This window comes from Neomonachus schauinslandi, chromosome 5 (assembly GCF_002201575.2).
Source record: "Neomonachus schauinslandi chromosome 5, ASM220157v2, whole genome shotgun sequence".
Classification (NCBI taxonomy): Eukaryota; Metazoa; Chordata; class Mammalia; order Carnivora; family Phocidae; genus Neomonachus; species Neomonachus schauinslandi.
This window is the reverse complement of record NC_058407.1, coordinates 113,211,004-113,232,357: the sequence shown is the minus strand read 5'-3', so window position 1 is coordinate 113,232,357 and position 21,354 is coordinate 113,211,004. Positions and strand designations below refer to the sequence as shown.

Genomic DNA, 21,354 nt, shown 5'->3' with positions numbered 1-21,354 from the left:
CATTTGCCAGGACCACACTCTGAGAAAGCAGGATAGACGTCACCTGTCCCTTAGAGTATTAGAATGTGTCCTACCTCGAAACATCCACAGTTAGGGCTTAGTTGGTAATGGAATACACTTTAGAGCGGACAAATTGAATGACAGTTGTCAGGAGGGAGCAAAGGCCCCAAACCCAGGGCTGGGGCCCAGAGGCTCAGCAGGGATGTCTAGTGAGAGAAAGACAATATCCCAGACCCAGAGGTTCCCAGAGGACCTCTGTCCCTTAGAGCTTGTGCATACTCACGGGAAAGATGCCAGAATCCAAAGAAAGGACTTGGTACTCGAGAATCATTTCTTTCCTTGTACTTGTCTTTGAGGCACACTCCCCTTCTGAGCCTGTGATGAAGTTCCTCCTTTGTGAATTCTTTCTCACTCCATTCTGAGGCTAAATGCGATGCGTCAGTGGAAGTAAATATATTCCAGGAGAAATGATGTGTTTATCGAGGTCTGTTCAGAGGCCGTGGAGTTATCATGGAAGGAGCATTGGAATTCTGCTCCATTAACTCATCTTCTCTCTACCCCTTACTCTGCTCCATTTTCCTCACAGAAGTTTTCATAATCTGAAATTATATTATGTAACGTTTTATATTTTTATTGGATTTCTACCCTAGTAGAATATAAACTTTTTCTTTTGTGTTTACTATTATGTTCCAGAGCCTGAATCAGTATTAAATGCTTAATTCACATCTGTTGAACGAATGAATGAACAGAAATGCACATCAAGCTCCCTGCCCTATTGTGCTGTCATTAATATTAATTATTATCCCTTCTGTCATTAATATTAATAGTAGTATGCCCTCTCATGTTACAGGCTCTCTGTTGGGTCCTTTCATACATTATTTCACTTAATCTTTCAACAGCCCTTCGAGGGAGGCATTATCATCTCTACATTGTAGATGTGGAAACAGAAACCCCCAGAGGTTCATGAACTTGGCCAAGGTCACCTCATGCTTATTGTTAAACATAAAGTGTGTTCTCTTGAGAACGAACTCTCTTCACTCGTATCTTTTTCTTTTCTTTCTTTTTTTTTTTTTTTACAGTCTTGAGGTCTTTTATTTTCTTTACATTTATCATGCCATGAATTCATAGGGAGTGGGTTCCAGCAGCTTGGGCTCCTTTCCATTGGTTCTCACAAAGTGTGCTTCTCTGGGTAGGGCAAGCTGGTGCTTCAGTTGAACCCAAGTACCTTTCTCTTTGGCTTCCTTCTTTTTCTGATCATTTTCCTTCACACACTTCAGGAAGCTATCTCAGCTCTTTGAGTGTTTAATATGCTCAATGCGTACGTTAATTCTCTTGGCAAGAATCTTGCCCTTAACTTGTTTGTGTACAACAATGCCAACAGTATGCTGAGTAACATTGTAGACTCTTCCAGTTTTGCCATGGTAACATTTGTGGGGCATTCCTTTTTGAACAGTGCCCATTCCCTTGATGTCCACAATATCACATTTCTTATAGATTCACATGTATGTGGCCAAAGGAATAACTCCATGTTTTCTAAAAGGCCTAGAGAACATAAAGCGGGTACCTCTCCTCTTTCCCTTTGTGTTGGTCATTTTGGCAAATTACTGGAAGATGGCGGTTCCCTCTTCACTCCTATCTTGAATCTCTTAGAGCTAAGGTTTAGGGTCAACATTCTCTTAGTACTGCACCTTCCTTTCCCTAGCCTACTCAAGAGCCACATCACATGTGGGGCTCATACAGTTGAGCTAAGTAGCTCACTTTTGGTTCTTGAGTCTGCTTTTTGCTGACCAGGTCAACTCCTGCCCTCACAGAAGATTTTAGGAGCTTTTCCCCCTGCTTTCTGCTCAATTCAATCTCCTACCTCATCCCCTGACATCATCTATACTCTTCTCAAAGAGTCTCTCACCTATGAACCTCTCTAGTCAGCACACCTTGCCTTCTAATTGGAGAAGACAGAAAAGGGAAGGATTGAGTTGCCCTGGTTTACTTCCTGTTTACCTCTAAACTTAATCTAACACAGTCATCATCCTTCCAACTTTGTGTCTCAGAGGAAAAGGCTCCTTCCTCCAAGGCCAGTCCCTCCAACATTAACCCTTCCCTGGGACCTGCACCATCCGTGACTCCCTTTTGCTTCAGCGTCTTCACCCTCTCTCCAGAGAATTCTTCTCTTGGGCTACAACACATTCAAATATTCCTTGGGCGGGTATTCCAAATCACTTCCCTCAGTTTGATCTTCCCCACACCTTTGGCTTCTGCCTTCCCTTTCACTCAGACTTCCTGAGAGAGCAGTATGTCCTCCTTGTCCTCAACTTTTATTCTGTCAGTAAAACTCATTCATTCCAAAATATTTCTCTCCAACCTACTGCTATCCAGGACCTTAGGATACACAGTGAATAAAACAGATAACTTGGCTTTGTGGAGCTTGCACTCTGGCTGGCTTCTCCTCCTTCCTGTGCTGAAACTATTATTACAGTTTCTGGTGAACAATCAGCTGTTTCAATCCTCAGGCTTCTGGTCCTCCTGGCGTCATTTGCATTGGTGATAACAGGCTCGCCCTCAACCCAGACCCGTCTATCCACCTGCTCCTCCATTTCTGCAGGGTCCTCCTCCTCCCACACACACTGGAATGTTCTCCGGGGTTCGATATTCTGTTTTCACCAGCCTCCTGCTCTTTTGGAGGAATCGTATGCACAGCCACATCTCCAGCTGTTGTCTGCACACTAATAATTCCCAGTCTATAGACAACTGTCTCACCTTCTCTTCTCAGTCTTTCACCTGAGATAACTGTGCCCAAGGGCACTTCAGCCATAACCTGTCACATGGTGTTTTCAGCTCTCTCTCCACCCCCACAAACTCCTTTCTGCAGTCCCACTCCAGATGAGTGGTACCATCCCCCACTGTATTACTTTTGGGGAGCTGCCATATCAAAGTTCCACAGACCAGCTGGCTTAAAACAACAGAAATTTTTGCTCTCACAATTCAGGAACCCAGAAGTTTAAAATCAAGGTGTCCATAGGGTTGGTTCCTTTTGGAGGGCTCTGAGGGAAAATCTGCTCCATGCCTCTCTCCTGGCTTCTGTCCGTTTCCAGCAATCCTTGGCATTCCTTGGCTTACAGCCGCATAACGCCAGTCTCTGCCTCTATATCACATGCCCTCCACTCCCTGCATGTCTGTGTTTCTTCTCTTCCCACAAGGACACCAGTCATATTGGATTAAGGCCCACCCTAATCAAGTGTGACCTCATTTTAACTAGATTATGTCTACAAAGATCCTATTTACAAATAAGGTCCCATTCACAGGTACCAGCGGTTAGGACTACAACATATCTTTAGAGGGGACGCAGTTACGCCCATAATACCCAACTACTTTTCCAAGCTACAGATAGAGAAACCATCCTAGAATTCCCTTCCCTTTCTTGTCCAACCCATCATCAACCTTTGATTTTCCATCACAGAGGTGTCTCATCCAGCCCTCTCTGTCTGTCCTTCCCCCTCACTCCAAGCCCATCTTCCACATCACTGCCAGGGGTTGCCTGCATCCCTCTGATCTTCTAAAATGTCTGATGCCTACAGGACAATGTCCAGATGCGAGCTTGACACCAGGCACTGGACTCTGGCTCCAGCTCATTTTCTGCCTCTTCTTTCCATGGCTCCCAGGCCTTAGCCACACAGAATTTCTAGATGTGCCTCAATGGGATCGAGTGATAGAATACACTTCTTCCAAAGAGCCTTTCTCATTCTCTGTTTTCAAACTTTTATTATGAAATTCACCATGTCATAGAGTAATCATATTTTTGTTGACATATGTCTCCTCCAGCAACATCCCCAGCCGCCACTTCCTAATTATGGTGTGAGCCTCTTATTCATCCTTATTAATGACAGGTATATTTCTTAGCACCCCGAGGTATTTGGTGAATGCACAGGTCTTTAGTTCTTAGCCATTCCTTCGGCTTTGGCTTAATCTTTCTCGACACAGTCTTCTCCTTTGTAACACAGAGTTACCTCAGTTTAGAGGATCTGTAAGATCTGTTCTGATCTGCAGTTGCCCTGACCCCTGTGTATTGTGCTGCATGAAAGAGCTTCTCTCTTTCAGGAACAATCCAACCAATTGCACAAGAGACTGGCCAGTGGTACTGAACCAGCAGTTTTTTTTCCTTAAACCCCTTTGCAAATAATTTTTCAGTGAAAGGCTCAGGGAGGAAACCCCTTGGCAAGGTCCTAAACCATGACTGGAAAACAAGCACAGTGACTTGCTGTATGACGTCCTGGGAGCCAGGAAGGAGCCTCGTACCCACTAGATAGCTCGTCTTAGAACCATAAAATCTGAGGATTGCAAGCAACGTCAGAGGTCATCGGTTGCTGACTCTCCCATGTACATTTGTAGTATGCATGTAGTGTAAGGAAGTCAGTGAGAATGAACCAAGGTCTGTACATCTACCTCATCATCACAGAACCCAAGTTCAAGAGTTCTTGCCTCTGTTTTATCCTCAAAACCCATTATGTTCAATGGAATAACCACATTTTACTCTCTTTGGATAAATAACATACTTAAGAAATTATTTATTGTGCTGCTCGAGTGGGTACCTCTACCCAGACAGCTGATTGGTGCACTTCGTTGCAAGCACAACGTGACGTATAGTCTGCCGTTAGGAACCTGGCTCTCACGAAGCATGAACCAAAAAACAAACGAAGAATATTTTAAGATAGCAAGCCCAAGGTAACAATGTTAACTTTAAAAATTTCTCAGGAGAAAAAAAAATAATAACTGCTTTCTAAGAAAAATTGTAAGCATTAAGTTGCTGAAGAGACCCAAGTTTGCCCCTCTTACATGACCGTCAACGAGAATGCTGTTGTAAGTCAGGGAGCTGTGTTTCAGGTACGGAAAGACAAGAACTTTGGTTTGACTTTGCGGATTCCGTTGTTGGAGGGAGTGTTGCAGGCATCTGTGGAATGTTACATTCCATCCAGGAAATAAGTCACTTGTCATCAATATGACCTTCCAGTTAATTAATGTTACAAATCCACTTTTGCTGCTAGGCCACATGATCTGAGTTGATAGAGAGTTTCCATTTTAAAGGCCCCCACAGAGGATGATCATTGGGGTTACATTTATAATAAAGCTAAAATCTAACGTTCAGAATTAATGAGGAAGCTTTGAACCCCTGTCTAATGGGGGAGGAGGCACAGCAGCCATTCAGAAGTGTATGCTGCCATCTGCTGGCCAGAATGGAAGACTACAGGCAACACTGGGGAGCTCCGTATTGTCACCCTCAGGAAAACTCCTAAGACCATCAAAATCCTAGAGGAGAACATAGGCAATAACCTCTTTGACATCGCCCACAGCAACTTCTTTCAAGATACATCTCCAAAAACTAGTGAAACAAAAGCAAAAATGAACTTTTGGGACTTCATTAAGATTAAAAGCTTCTGCACAGCAAAGGAAACAGTCAACAAAACAAAGAGGCAACCCACAGAATGGGAGAAGATATTTGCATTACAGATAAAGGTCTGGTATCCAAGATCTATAAAGAACTTCTCAAACTCAACACCCAAAAAGCAAATAATCAAGTCAAAAAATGGGCAGAAGACATGAACAGACACTTCTCTGAAGAAGACATACAAATGGCTAACAGACACATGAAAAAATGTTCATCATCATTAGCCATCAGGGAAATCCAAATCAAAACCACATTGAGAAACCACCTTACACCAGTTAGAATGGCAAAATGGACAGGGAAAGAAACAACAAATGTTGGAGAGGTTGTGGAGAAAGGGGAACCCTCTTACACTGTTGGTGGGAATGTAAGTTGGTACAGCCACTTTGGAAAACAGTGTGGAGGTTCCTCAAAAATTTAAAAATAGAGCTACCCTATGACCCAGCAATTGCACTCCTGGGTATTTACCCCACAGACACAGATGTAGTGAAAAGAAGGGCCATATACACCCCAGTGTTCATAGCAGCAATGTCCACAATAGCCAAACTGTGGAAAGAGCCGAGATGCCCTTCAACAGATGAATGGATAAAGAAGATGGGGTCCATATATACGAAGGAATATTACTCAGCCATCAGAAAAGATGAATACCCAACTTTTACATCCACATGGATGGGACTGGAGGAGATTATGCTAAGTGAAATAAGCCAAGCAGAGAAAGTCAATTATCATATGGTTTCACTTATTTGTGGAACATAAGGAATAGCATGGAGGACATTAGGAGAAGGAAGGGAAAAATGGGGGGGGAATTGGAGGGAGAGATGAACCATGAGAGATGATGGACTCTGAAAAACAAACTGAGGGTTCTAGAGGGGAGGGGGGAGGGGGGATTGGTTAGCCTGGTGATGGGTATTAAGGAGGGCACGTACTGCATGGAGCACTGGGTGTTATACGAAAACAATGGATCGTGGATCACCACATCAAAAACTAATGATGTATGGTGACTAATATAACATAATAAAATTAAAAAAAAAAAAGACCATTCTTCCAGTGATACGGATGCAAATTCTCAGAGCCGAAGGACCTAAACAAAGAGAATGGTCCGTTCACAGAGAGAAGTGTGAAGGTGGAATTTCCTCAACTGGGTCAAAAGGCTAAAAGGAAGAATTCTTTACAATTTATTAATTTTTTTCTGTGGTACCTTTAAAGTTTGGAATTTTGGCCTAATAGCTTAATATAAATACAGAAATTCTAGGTAGCAGGACAAGAGACCTCCAAGAGTCTAGTGGACCATGGTGTAAAATATATAGTAACTTCTCTGGGCCTCAGTTTTCTCATCTGTAAAACCCAAACTTACTAACCTCTCATCAAGCTCTTCAAGTCTGCACGGGTCTTGTTATCCTTTCTGGGCAATGACAGCAATGCCACTGAGTTGTGGGAAAGATCAGCACGGAGACTAGTCCAGATGCTGCTTCTCAGATTCAAACTGACGTTCAAAGGCACATTGCCCTTGACTTAGATCAACTTCAAAAATAGCCATTTCCTTGATGGTCAGTGCTGAAGCCAAAAGCAAAAGTGAAGGTCTGTGCGATACCCTAAGAGAGGAACTGACAGCTCCGCTCCTTTCCTGCCCCGGAACACAGCTCCCCACTCGCTTGGCGTTCCATTTCACCACCGCTTTGTCCCCATGCTAGCAGGATTAGCAAACTCCTCTGAGAGGTGGAGGCAGAAGAGTTGGTCTTACACAAACACCCATGTGCACACACAATGGTTACGGTTATAATGATTTTTCTATATAATGAAACTTACTAAAAATGATAATGACCCGGGGCGCCTGGGTGGCACAGCAGTTAAGCTTCTGACTCTTGGTTTCGGCTCAGGTCATGATCTTGGGATGCTGGGGTGGAACCCCACCTGGGGCTCCGTGCTCAGCGGGGAGTCTGCTTCACTGCCTGTCTCCCCTCTGCCTCTGCCCCTCCCCCCACTTGCTCTTGGCGTGCTCTCCCTCTCTCTCTCAAATAAATAAATAAATCTTTTTTAAAAAATGACAAAGACCCGTGAAAATTCACGTGGCACAAATCTTAGAATCTAGATTTGGTTGCCTGCCCCTCACCTTGTAGCCATAAGACTTCTGGCTGAACAGGAAAGCTTGCTCTTATTTATTTCCTTCAACAAGTATTTCCACCTCTGGACCAGAATATTGATCATGCACCAGGCATGTGCTAAGCACTGGGGGTCTTCAGCAGTGAATGACAGACATGGTCCCCACCGTAATGGAGCACACAGTCTATCAGAGACAGCCACACACAACAGAAATTACAAGGGCAACGAGGATTTAAAAAGAGGGGCCCAGGGTGATCTGATGACCAGGGACCAGTGTCTCTCTCTCTCCTCTTCATTCCTGCCAGTATCACTGCTCTCTCTGACTGTGAGCTCCTGGACGGCCCGGATCCTAGTGCAGACCTCAAGCCGTTACCAATTGAGAATAAACAGAATATTCCTTCTCTGGGCCATCCCTCCAGAGGCCAAAATGGCCAGTTTGGGTAGGAGAAGGCAATTAAGAATGGGTGAAATCCTGAATTCCTGGTAACAGAAATACCCCGGGGTCTGACTGGGAGTCACAGAGCATTAATTCTGTGACATAAGAATTACATCAGGTGAGGTCCCTTATCTGATAAATGGAGAGACAATTCAGATTTCTTGTGGGAAAGGAGACATGGTGTATGCGAAGGCTTTCAAAAGCTAAAAAAGCAGAAGAGAAAATTATTATTGATAATATAGTAAGAAGTGCTTATGATAAATCATGTCACAGGTTTCTTAAATCCTTTCAAAATTTAGTCCATTTAAAAGTACCCCTGTTCCTTATGAGGTCAAGCCCCGCGTTGGGCTACGCACTCATCGGGGAAGCAGGGAGTCTGCTTGAGAGTCTCTCTCCCTCTCCCTCTGCCCCTCATCTCTCTCACTCTCTCTCAAAATAAATAAATAAAATCTTTTAAAAATAATAAAATAAAAAATAAAATTAAAATTAAAAAATAAAAGGTACCCCTAGTCCTAATCCTAAAATTGCTACCAGCAATTTTCCACCATCTCAGGAAATCACATACATTGTTAAGTTTTTAAAAAAAAAAATTCGAAAGATGCTAATAAATAGTTTATAAATGGTCTTTGAAATTACTTTTTTCTAGCATCCCCAAATTCAAAAGGAGTCCCAGTATATCAAATATCTCTGCTGTGACGACGCGAGAACCCTAAACCAGTGGGTCATGGGAATAAGGATTGCCAAGGTGAGAGAGCATGTGGACTCACCCTGTCTTGAGTTGTATACCAGCGTCCTGACCTGGGTGCAGTCTCTGTGCTACTTGGAAATGGCTGACCCATCCTTAGTGGGTCAGCGCTATGACACCATCTTAACTTTCTTGCCCACAGGGTTTTTTTAATAGGTGAGAGTGATGGAAACACAGACCTCTCCAACGACCTGAGAATCAAGGGTTTACTCTCCCACGAGGCTTCTCAGATCTTTATTTACTTGTGGAGAGCTTTGCATATGTAGTATGTAATTGAGAAACACAACACATAACCTATGGTAGATTTACATGAAGACCTACAGTGATCAGAAGTGGGTGGCGAAAGCCCTCCTCTAACATCTGGGTAAAAGTATTAACTGACTGTGCTAATCTGGAAAATCACTTAACACACGAAAATAATCTATGAATTTTTTTTATTGAAATACACTAAGAAAACTCAGGAAAGAAGTAAAAAGTAGCTATAAAGTACTTTTTTCCTTCAATACATATATATTGCAATTGGGTGCAGGATTTGGGATAAATGGATTTCTTTCTTGCTTCTTTTGTGTTCTCTCCCCAGTATGGAAAGACTCTCTACGATAACTATCAGCGGGCTATGGCGAGGGCCGGGCTCGCCTCCCGGTGGACAAACCTGGGCACTGTGAGCGCGGGACCACCAGCTCCGCCGGCCCCACCTGCTACAGGTACCGTGCAAAGAAGAAATCCTGACACTTGCTCAAAGCTTAGAGCTCATGTTCAAACATAGCCAACACATTTTATAAATGTTGGCTCAAGATCTCTACACCCACCTGTATCTATTTCTTTGTAAGTGATTCTTAGCAAAGCTTCAACCACTTTTCTCATGATATGCTTGTGGATGAGATGGGGACCACCAGTGTAGGGTGAACTAGAAGAATACTGTGTCTCATCAGAATAGAAAGGTGATATTTGTCCAAAGCTTCGTTAGCACCCAGCAGACAGCCCACGAAAAGGACGAGATCAATCCCCAATGTTTTGCCTCATGGTATCATGGCCAGAGCCTTGTACCCAGTCCTGGACATCACATTCTATGGTAACATAACAGCTTCTTGTTTGTATTTTGAGGACAGAATTTTGAGAGATGAAGTGTGTGCAAGGCATCATTTTACATAGACTATTTCTGGTTCTTACACCAACCCTGCAAAGTATAGATCATTACCCGCACTCCACAGTTGAAGATATTCTGAAGCTGGTATAAGTGTCTAGTGTCTTCTGCGTGGCTGCGTTGTAATTCAAACACCTTGTCTTTATGATAAATAATGGTTGAAAGAACTGGAACCATTTACAGCAGGAAAGTTCTTCTGGTCATTGTCCTTCAGTGCTAGAGAATGGTCATATCAAAGCCAGTATATGTATTCTTTGCTGCTCAAAGGGTAAAAGCAGCTTGAAAGTGTAGAAGGTGCAATACGGCAGATTTGACCCAACACCTAAAGATATTTTCACTGGATGTGTCCAGATTGGCTGCTCTGTGTAGAGTGAGTTTCTGGAAGTGTTTATGCTGAATAAAACTGTTTTCTGCAGAGCACTTACCATGATTTGTAATTATTTTATGTATCCATGAACGTGTCTGGTGCCTGTTTTCTCCACTAGACTCTAAGTCTCCAAAGGACAAAAGACCATTTCACCAGGTTGCACATTATGTTCCCAGAGTTTACAAGCCTGGCATATAGTAAATATTTATTGAGTTACTAAATAAAGGGTTGCTGGGGTTGGTTGGGAGTTGGGTTTCCTAATTCTATCAGTCTTCATCTTGGGAGTGAAACACCACTTGTAGTTCTTGGCTGTCAAGTTTCCCCTTCCCAAGATGGGGTCACTCTTTGGGATGAGGCACCCTGAGACCATCTGGGGCATCTCTCCCAGGAGCACCAGCCTCTATTCCAGTAAAGGCTCCTGGGCTATTTCTGAGGCAGATCCTGTGGTCTTAGGTCTTACTCACTGAGGGTGAGCCCATAAGGCTGTAAGTCCTTTGATTCGAGGGAACGCTAAGATGCCTTTGCTTTCCAGAAAGCCAAAGAATTTTTTCTTCTGAACATTTTTCTCTGAAATTGGGATCACTGACTTCAGCAAATAGCTCTGTCTCTTACCAACTAATTGTTCTAGTTAATTTTCACAAGCATTGGCATATCAGCCATTTCCCAGAATGAAGCAGCTAGTGTATTGTATATCATCCTGTCACCCAGACAGGTTTCTTAGCCTGGTTCTGGCTGAGTGAGGTATCCGTCAGCAAGTTGGGTTTTGTGGTCAGCAGCCAGGAAGAGCCATATCCAATCAGGTGCTCAGGGGATCATCTTGGGCATCAGCTGTATTTATTCAGATCATTCAGATCACAGACTATCTCTGTGGTTCAGTAAGAAATATATCTGAAACACTACATCAAAAACTAATGATGTAATGTATGGTGATTAACATAACATAATAAAATTAAATTTTAAAAATTTTTTTAAAAAAGAAATATATCTGGTCTTTGGCCTCAATTCCTGACAAAGCTTCAAGAGCCCAAGGAATTTCCTGAGCCATCGTGTCTTTCTTAGGCTAATGAGATGACTCATGGTGGACCCCCTGGTAGCTTTAGGATGGGGGCTGCTCACCAAAAAGACCAAGCAAGTGATTCCACCACAGAGCTCTGGACATCACCCACAACTGGGCCCTTAATACTGCCTGTTGATCTTACTACAGTTCTCTAGACTAGCGGTTCTCAGCTGATGGTGACCTTGCCCCTTAGGGAAGATTTGGCAATGTTTAGAAACAATTTTGGTTATCACACCTTGGGGGAAATGCTTATGATATCTAATGGGTAGAGGCTAAGGATGCTGCCTGTCCTAAAATGCATAGGACAGCCCCCCACACAACAAAAAATTTTCTAGTCCCAGATGCCAATAATGTTGAGAAAACCTGTTCCTGTCAATGTAATTCCTAGTTTCTCTCATTGTCTCAAATGTTCTTCACTCTCCTCGGACTTCCAACCCCCAAATCCTTCACTCTCAGCAGAGAAAATGGAATCATCAAATGGGAACTCCTTTGACTTCCCACCACAAAACCCAACAATTTCCCTGCATCTGTACCCGTCCTAGCCTGCATCCATTATGTTACTTCCTAACAAGAGCCAGTCCTTCCATGCATGCTCTGGTCCCCTATTCCAACACCGGCTGATCTTCTGCAGTATCACTCTGAAGCCCACCACTGGAATTAGCTCAGACCCCACAGGCCAAGGGCAACATCCTCAACAAGGCTGCCTTTCTTCCAATGCCAGCCACACTTCTGACCTACTGGTTACAATTTTAGGGGTTCCCACTACCCCTTCAGCTTCAACAGTTCACTAGAATGACTGACTCACAGAACTCAGGAAAGTGCTATCCTTATTATTATAATGTTATTATAAAGGATACATATCAGGACCAGCCAAATAAAGAGACACACACAGGGCAAGGTCTCGGAGGGTCCTGGCTGCAGAGCTTCTTTGTCCTCTCATGGACCACATGATTGATTTCAGTGCCCTCCCCAGAAGTTGGGTTAGCTCAAAGCCCCCAACCCTCTAATCACCTGTTAGTGTTTCTGATAGCCAACCTGCATCCCAAGCCATCTTGTTAGCATAAACTCAGACGTGATCCTAGGGGTTCACTGAATAGCAAAGACATTCCAATCACTTTGGAAATACCCAGGTTTTAGAAGTTCTGTGCCAGGAACTCAGGACAAAGATTAGACAGATTATACCATCCTCTTCTACTTTCTCTTCTGCTCTACTGGGTCCTTCTCATCAACACTGCTCCCTTCTTCAAGCAAGTAAGTTTTAAAACCCTCCTATGACTCCACATCTCCCTCCACCACCAAACTATTCTAAAGGGTGGACCACATATGCTGCCTCCACTTTTCTACCCTCACTCACTCTTCGACCCATTTCAGGCAAGCTTCTGCTTCTAATACCCCATGGAGAAGGCTCTTGCTAATCCCACCAGTGGCCTCTATGCTGCTAAATGCAAGTATTATAAACTTATCTTCTTATCTGACCTTTCAGCAGCATCAACAGGATTGACCTTTCCTCCCTGAAACAGTCTCCTCTATTGGCTTTCCAGATAGCACACACTCCAAATCTTCCATCTCACCCCCAACTTCCCCCACCACTCTTTTCTAACCTCCTCTACTAACTCTTCTTCTACCTTAAATTATCCACAACTCAGTCCATCCTAACCCTGTTCTCTTGTTACACTGTCTGTCTAAGTGGTCTAAATCCACTCCTGGCACCATCTTTGTGCTGACCACCCACAAATATATAAATCCAACCCACACTTCTCTGTTGACCTCCAAAACCATGTATCCAACTGTCTGCTCAATGGCTCCACTTGGATACATCAGACTCAACATCTGTAAAACTGACTCATCATATTACCCTCCAGACCTGCTCTTCCATTGTTGTTCTCGAGTTTCTGTAAATAATAATCATCTGCCCAGTTGCTTATGCAGGACACATGCAAGAAAAGCTCACTCATGCCCAAATCCAATCACCCCCAAATCCTGGTGATTCTACCTTCTAAATATCGGTCAAATCTGTCCCGGTCTGCTCATCTCCATTCCCATCAAACCTAAGCTTCCATGATCTTTCACTTGGCCTCCAGTGGTGGTGGTGTACCAGCTCAACTCCCTACATTTGCAGACTTCTCTCCCGCCCTGAGTCACCTTTCTAAACGTAAATGTGATTTCTCCCCTGCCGGTAGTGTTTCAGAAGCTTCCCACTGCCCTTTATCTAGATAAGTCCCAAATCCTTAGCAAGGCCAACCAAGCCTGCATATTAAGAACCTCGCCCAGCTGTGCTGCCTCTTTCCACCCCTGTGTTTTCCTGTTCCTGGCTCATGGGCCACTTGTTTTTCCTAGTTCTTCAAAGCCCCAAACACCATCGTTTCTTAGGGACTTCGGATGCTGTTCCCTCTGTGATATTTTTTCTTTCATGTGGCTAATTCCTTCCTATCCTCAGGTCTACAGTGAATTATCCTTTACTAGCCAGGCATAATTAATAATCTGTTTGATTAGTTTAGAACTGTTTTCTCTTCTAGACACTGAAGGAAATCATGAGGTGTTTCTGCTATGATTTCCCAACTGAAAAAAAACATGAAGAGCCATTGTTCTGTATCCAAAGTGCTTAACAAGTGATTTATTCTTGATAAATGGCAGCTTTTTTCTTTTTCATATTAGAGAACAGCCATAGAGGGTTTCTTTTTTTTTTTTAGCACTTATTAAATCACTTTGACTTTAGCAACTGTTTTTAGTCAGGACTCTTCACATGGTAATTGACAAATCCAACTCAGTCTGGTTTAAGCAACAAAGAATGAGGGGGAGAGATTTATTAATGCACCAAAATAGGAGGTCCAGGGGTATGCTGCTTTCAGGCACAGCAGGATCCAGGAGTGTAAGTGATGTCATCAAGATACGGTTTCTTTCTTAGGCACTGTCTCCATAAGGTGGCAAGGACTGCCAGTGATTCTCTGGGCTTACATTGTTCACACAGCTATAAATATTAGTGTAAATAGAATGCCCCATCTCTGAAAAACAGAGCCCCATCTCTGGGAGGGCTGTTTCGTGCCCATTCCTATCGATCTCACTGTGCCCATGAGGTTGCTGCCCTCTGACGTGCCAGGTCAAGTGGGAGGATTGGCCTTTCACAAACCACGTGAGTTAAGAATGAGGGACATGTGATCCCGGAGTCCCTGGATCGAGTCCCGCATCGGGCTCCCTGCTCGGCAGGGAGTCTGCTTCTCCCTCTGACCCTCCCCCCTCTCATGTGCTCTCTCTCTCATTCTCTCTCTCTCAAATAAATAAATAAAAAAAAAAAAAAAAAAAAATCTTAAAGAATGAGGGACATGGCATTTGGTCCGATTTTCAGAATGCACTTGAGTCCTGTAAAGCATTTGGGGCTCGTATTTGTTTAATCAACTTCCAACCCCTAATTCCTCTAAGAACTCCTAAAGAGACAGTGGGAAAGACTATATTGCTACTTGACGGCAAGGACTGTTAATACAGTGAACCCAGACAACCTAGATCCCAAGTCAGTGACACCTACAGAATATATGGGTTATGTGGGTACCCATGGGTTGTCCCAGGATGGGGCAGAGAGCCCATAGAAAAGATTGGATTTCCTGGTACATGGGAAGACAGCAGCTTAGAGCATTTGGGATATTATTATTATTCGTTTGTTCTCACAGACAGATTAAAGACAAGGACATCCTAGTTAACATAAAAACACATAATGTGTTGGTGAGAAATCAGCCCGTGTATGTGTTTGGGCAAAAGAAGCAAAAAGAAAATACATTAGTGCCCTTTAAAGGAATTTCCCCCAATGCTCTTCAGGATTCAGCTTCAGTTTCTGTTCACTTTGTACAAAGGTGTTTAAATATAAAGAAAGGATTTGAATATGTATAAGAAAGTCTTAAGTATAAACATCCTAAGGCTTTAAGATGTTTAGACATATTGCTTCCTGACCTCCAGAACAAAACTTTGGCTAATTAGAGACGTTTAATGAGCCTAGAGCTAGAGAAATGCACATTTACGGGGCACGTCATGTGCGTGCGGACAACACTGCTTGGGCGCGCTGAGGAGGGCAAGCGAAGGTCTGCTCAGAACAACGAGGTGGCTGTCCTTGCTGAATAGGAACATGGATTTTATAACGAAAAACTGGTAGTAGAGAACGTGGTTCTAGCCTGTTCTAATATTTCAACTGCATAAATGGACACAAATATCTTTTTTTATTCTGAAGTCCTTTCAGACACGCAGAAAAGTTGCAGGAATAGTACAAAGAACCCGTTCCCCAGATCACCAATATTGAGTATTTGTCTTATTTTGAGATATTTGAAAATTTGAGATATTTGCCTTATCATTCCTATCTCCCGACTCCCGCTTCTCCATATGTTATCCACAGACATGTTTTTTCCAAACCACTTGAGAGTAGACGGACTACCTCATACCCCTTTCCCCTCCAGTCTTCCCTTTGTGGTTCCTAAAATCAAGGCTATTCTCTTACTAACCGTAGTACAATTATCAGATCTAGGGAATTTCATATTAATATTATCTAAGCCACAGCCTGTGTTCAGGTATTGCCAGCCGTCTCAGCAGTGCCTTCGATAGCAGCGTGTTTTCCTGGCTCAGACTCCACCGAGGCTCGTGTATGGCATTTACTGACCATGTCTCCTTAGTTCCCCTTCATCTGGAACATTCCCCCAGCCTTTCTCTGTCAGGACATTAACAGCTTTTTAAGAATAAGGGCCATTTATTTTATAGAACACCCCTCAATTTGGATGTGTCTGATGTTTCCTTATGATTCATTTCAGATAGTGCATTTCAGGCGGGAATCCTGCGTGAGGGCTACATGTCCTTCTCAGGGTATCACGATTGGAGGCATACGATGTCTGTTTGCCCCTCATCGGAAACGTTCCTTTTGATCACTTGGCTAATGTGTTGTCCGATTTCTCTCCTGTACAGATTTTTCATCTGTTATTTCATAATTTGTAGAGAGACACTTTGAGGCCCTGTTAACATCCCATTCCATCAAACACTCGCTTCTTCCCAATCTCAAGTTCTTAACAGCCTTCTTTGAGTTGTTATGTAGATGAATGGCTTTCTCAAACTATTGGAAAAATATTTGAAGAAGCAAGCAAACGGTAATTTCACAAGCATTTGACAGAATAGCTGGCACTGAGCGTAGCTAAAGCAATCTCTGAGTTCACTCAGTGAGAAGACCTCTTGTCAGCATTGGCTAGGGGCATTGGAGAAATGGCTTTCATGTGTGGAGAGATGGCCAGCCTTTCCAGGATGTTCTCTAAGGAACTGGAGAGATCCACGGACATCTGAAGAAATCTGTCAGATTCCCTCGAAACTGTGAAACCTCAGTTAGTCTCAATTTCGTGACAAAGGGTAAATTAAAAGGCAGGAAAATAAAATAAGGGCTTATCAGAACTTTCTGGAAGCAAATCCATTCCAGGTTATCTCAGGAGTCTGCACATTTTGCTCAGTCCCCTCTGTCTACTATTTTTGTGCCCATAGTACATTTTGTTGAGAATAATGCTCAAAAGTTGTTCCTGTACACGGCATAGTATGAAACTAGAAACATACATTTCAGAAAAATCTTCAACAATAGCAATTTTTTAAACAGTTTTTCAAAGTTTATTCTCCAGTTATCAAAAGGCTTTTGAGGGGCACCTGGCTGGCTCAGTCAGTTAAGTGTCAGACTTTTGATTTTGGCTCAGGTCATGATCTCAGGGTTGTTGAGATCCAGCCCCGTGTAGGGCTCCATGCTGGGTGTGGAGCCTGCTTAAGATTCTCTCTCTGCCCCCACTCTCCCTCTCTAAAAATAAATGAATAAATAATTTTTTTTCTTTAAAGGCTTTTGAAAACAGAACATGCTATTCTCTAGGCCCCTAGTTAATTCAGATGTTGTAGCCTATATAAAGCATTCACTTTCCTGAACCTTTGCTGAATCTCATGAAATATTGCCATAGAACCTTAGATTTTCTGTTAAGGCCTGTGTACCTATGACTCCTTGTCTTTTGCTTTGGAAATGTATAAACTACTTTATGTTTTTAGATGAACTTGCAAGAATGTTGAATATGCCTTACCCACTCTTCTTGTCTTTCTTCCCCGTTCTCAGGACTTAAAATAGGAACCACCCAGGCCAATGGTCAGATTCCCCAGGCTGCACATTCTGTTAGCGCTGTTCTCGAAGAAGCCCAGAGGCATGCAGAAGCAACTAAGGTAAGGCCAGAGAGTAAGTAACTGACATTCTCAGCCTGTCTCCAGTAAGCCCATATTCTAAACCATTAGCAGTGTCCAATAACTGCTCTCCTAAAAAGAGAAAATCTAGTTCCAACAACTAAGAAGTCACTATAATTTCATTTAGATAGTTGCCTTTTTGTTAATCTTAAAGTTATACAGGCTAGAATGGAAAATTAAAGCCAACTGTTATCACATTGCTCCAGGAAAATGGAAGAATTTTTTTTTTAATGCTGATGCTTGGTAAATATTTTTAATTTAGCTACATTGATTTTGGCTGAAGGGATTTTCTTGCTGAAGGGCAAGTGGTTTTAGCACTCTGAAAGTGGACCCTGAGTTTTAAGCCCTTGGGATTTTTACTTTTTTTGAATAAATTAGAACAGTTAGTCAGAAGCCCTATATTAAATGCTAACTAAGCCCCAAAACTAGATTAGAAGACTACTAAAAGGGTTCTATTAGAAAATGTGCATTTTATATTTTTCTGTTAATGTTCAACATACATCCTCAGGGTGATGGAAAAGAAAACACATTTTAAAATAATAGCCAAATTGATATAACATTCTCTATAACTTTTTTTTCAGTAGAGATTAGTGAAGATTTATTTAATCTGAAAATTGTAGCTGAAAGTTGTAATCTAGTTACTATCTGGTAACATTTCAACTGACTATTCTGTTGAATATTTTCCACGTGTGATTCAAACAGCCTTGAATAATTGTACGTTCCATTATTTTTCACTTCATTCTCCCCCTCTCATTTTGTCCATCAGCCAGTGGTGGGAGCAATTACATCTTGTATTTATTGAAATTGTTATAATTTCTGAAAACCATTGTAGACCATTAAAAGTTGTGTTTCTCTAATATTCTTACGAGCTTCTCAAGTCCGACATCAGGCACCTCACCTTCAGCTCTTATTATTTCTATGGTTCCTGTAAAGCCAACTGAAGAGAAACACTTGAAAATGCTGAAAGCAACAAAAGGATCCCAGAATAGAAACCACTTTGCTTTGTGTGAACATCAGTTCCCAAACTGCCTGTTCAGAATTGTTTTTAAGTGTACATCACTAGTCAACTAGCTTATCATGCCAAGCAAATAAACCAAATAAAATAGAAACTCAATCATAAGGCACTTTGTAGAAAAAAGAAGAAAAAAACTACATAACTTCTAAATTTAATCGTCAGTGGTAAGAGGTGGTTAAGCCAAAGAAAAAAAATGAAAGCCTGATAATTATCATGAAAACAGAGGGATTCAGCTAAGCTGCCTGAAATTCCTGGGGAAGTTGCATTATATAAATGTTAAGTTACTATTATCATCTATTCCACTGTTGGCAGAAGGGGAACTGTGCCTCTTTAGCCTTTGGCCAAGTCTGATGTTCTGGTTTCCTCCAGGAGTAGCATGGGCAGCATGATTTTACTGCACAGAACCGAGCCACACATTTAGCTCACTTGGTATCATCATAACCTTGATGATTTTATCCCTGATTGGCCAGCCGAGTTTCACACAGTTAAGAAAAGGTAAATCTAAGACTGTGGACCAGGTGTGTGGATTCTCAGTCCGCCCACCGCCTCCCTTGAAGTTGTCATGCCAGAGGGAGAAAAGCCTGTAATTGGCTTCTCCCTGGTAGCCCACAGTCCTGGGGAAAGGCATCTTTGTTCTTGGCATGCCAGCAATCACTGATGCAAGAGAAGGCAGAACAGTTCTTTGCTAGGAGAGTTATTTTTTGTGCCCAGATTTGTACAAAGCTTACCGGTAGCCTAGAGAGAACTCTCTCTGTTTTATTTTTCCCTTCCATCTTCCTTGTACTAATCAAAGGAGGACATCTAAGCCAGGAGTTTTGGGGAAGGTTTGGGGAAGCTTCTTAATCACCTCTCGGCCACTGGAGGTATGATACAGAAGCAAAATAATTTTATAGACACCTGCTCCTGACAACTGAGCTTCACAACCAGCTCAACTCAGACCAAGAAAAATGTTATGGCTGCATATGCTGGGGACCCCCGGGCGGGGGCGGGGGGAGGGGGGCTTGTCTTGGGAACCAAGGCTTGAGTGGGAATTCCAGGAGAGCCATTTTGCTTCCATTCTGAGTTTACTTAGGCTGAGCTTAGGGTAGGTAAAGACTGAAGTAACCCCATAACTAGCTTAGCTCTGTATCACTAAAGCTCTTTCGATGATGTGGTGGTTGGGAAGAGATACATCTATAATCTAAACATAATAAACACCTCGTGTTCCATTTACTGAAGAAGACATGGTAGATTAGCGTTAAATAATGTTATCATCGGTAAGACTGTTAAGGGCCATTTGGAGTCATTCTCCTAATGCAAAGAGGAGCTAGCTCGTGAACCACCTGTAGTCTCAGGGCCTGAGGAATGGAGGCTCCCCCGACCCTCGGGAGGCAGACCTCACCGTCCAATGGAAATGTCACGCTGTGCTTGCTCTGTTGAAGGACAAGAAGCCAGCCCTTGGTAACCACGAGCCAGGAGCGCCGAGGACGCACCAGCTTCCCAAGTCCAGCCTGCCACCGCCCCCTCCCTTGCGGCGGTCTTCAGACTTCTGCAGCAGCCCGAAGACATGCCCCAGGGCCAAGGGCCCGGGCGGCGGCTTCCCGGCCCCGCCCGACGACTCTCTGCCGCCCCCCCCGCCACCGCCGCCCCTGGAGGACGACCAGCTCCCTCCGCCGCCCCCCGATTTCAACGACGCGCCCCCGGACTTCGTGCCTCCCCCACCGCCGTCGTTCGCAGGGGATGCGGGCTCTCCGTTGCCGCCCCCTCCCCCGCCCCCACCTGCACCTGCCCCCGAAGCCGCGAAGCCGCCCGCCCTTGGCGTCAAAAGACCTCCAGTCCCCCCGAAGAGGAAAGAGAACCCAGCACCGCCCGGCGGGGGAGGCAGCGGAGAGCAAGATTTCATGTCCGATCTAATGAAAGCTTTGCAAAAGAAAAGAGGCAACATATCCTAAGGGAAACGGATCAGTATCTTCTTGTGATGGGCATAATCACTTCTCACCTCAAGTGCATTTTTACTACTTTATTTCCGTGACATCTTGTTCATTTTCGATAAAATATTGACCCATTCAGACGAGAAATGATGTAAAATGTCTCACTGTAGCTCAAATACATTCATAACCATTAACCTAACACAGAAGTTAGAGTCTCTGCTAAATGTACATATCTTAACTGTTTCCACTTCTGTGAATGCATCTTCCCTTCCAAGTTAACTAAAATGGTTTTTATGTTCCTTTATTTTACTATGTTCAGAAGCATCAAATTAATAAAAGTTAAATTTTTTTTTCTTGGAGATGATACTTCTAAAAATATCAGTGTATATAAATCTATTGTGATATCGACGCCATGTTACAATATACTTGACCTTTTAAAATAGCTTTCAAAAGTCGTGGGCCTTCTAAAGTATTGTTGATCTTGGAGATATTTTCCATCTCCACCCCCATGACCTTCAGAATTTTCTGAAAAATCGAAAGAGAAAAAAGGAAAAAACAGGAGAGGCAAAGTGAATTCAGTTTCTTTGAGACTCATGGCTTGATTGATGGGGGTCCTGGACATACACTGTTTTGGTTTTGGTTTTCCAAAGGTCAAATAACATAGTAATGAAGAAAAGAGATATGTAGAGTTTGGGGATTCTCTGTTATTACACTGCTGTAAGTACACTATAAATTAAAATTTAGAGACAGGAAAAGGCAGTCATTTATCTCTCAGATAAATTTGATGCTCAATTTTAATAGCCAATTTATCTTGAGTTCCTGTTACCCTATCTCACTTCTCTTTCAAACTAACTTCTGGGAATCCTTTTAGATTTTCTGAGCTTTATTTCCATGGTTCTGTTTTTTCTTTTTAATTGTGAAACA

General features: G+C 43.0%; 1 protein-coding gene and 1 pseudogene across 1 annotated transcript in view; one reads left to right on the top strand and one right to left on the bottom strand.

The window, feature by feature from the left end:
• LOC110577731 (amyloid beta precursor protein binding family B member 1 interacting protein) overlaps nucleotides 1-20,797 on the top strand; it is a 109,319-nt gene extending 88,522 nt beyond the window's left edge. The window contains exons 11-14 of the mRNA XM_021687152.1: nucleotides 8,617-8,715; nucleotides 9,296-9,419; nucleotides 17,384-17,487; nucleotides 19,942-20,797. Coding sequence (XP_021542827.1) covers nucleotides 8,617-8,715; nucleotides 9,296-9,419; nucleotides 17,384-17,487; nucleotides 19,942-20,451 — 837 coding nt within the window. The 3' untranslated portion in view covers nucleotides 20,452-20,797. The remainder of the gene's footprint in view (nucleotides 1-8,616; nucleotides 8,716-9,295; nucleotides 9,420-17,383; nucleotides 17,488-19,941) is intronic.
• Nucleotides 1,110-1,595, bottom strand: LOC110577733 (annotated as a pseudogene).
• Nucleotides 20,798-21,354: the final 557 nt, after the last annotated feature.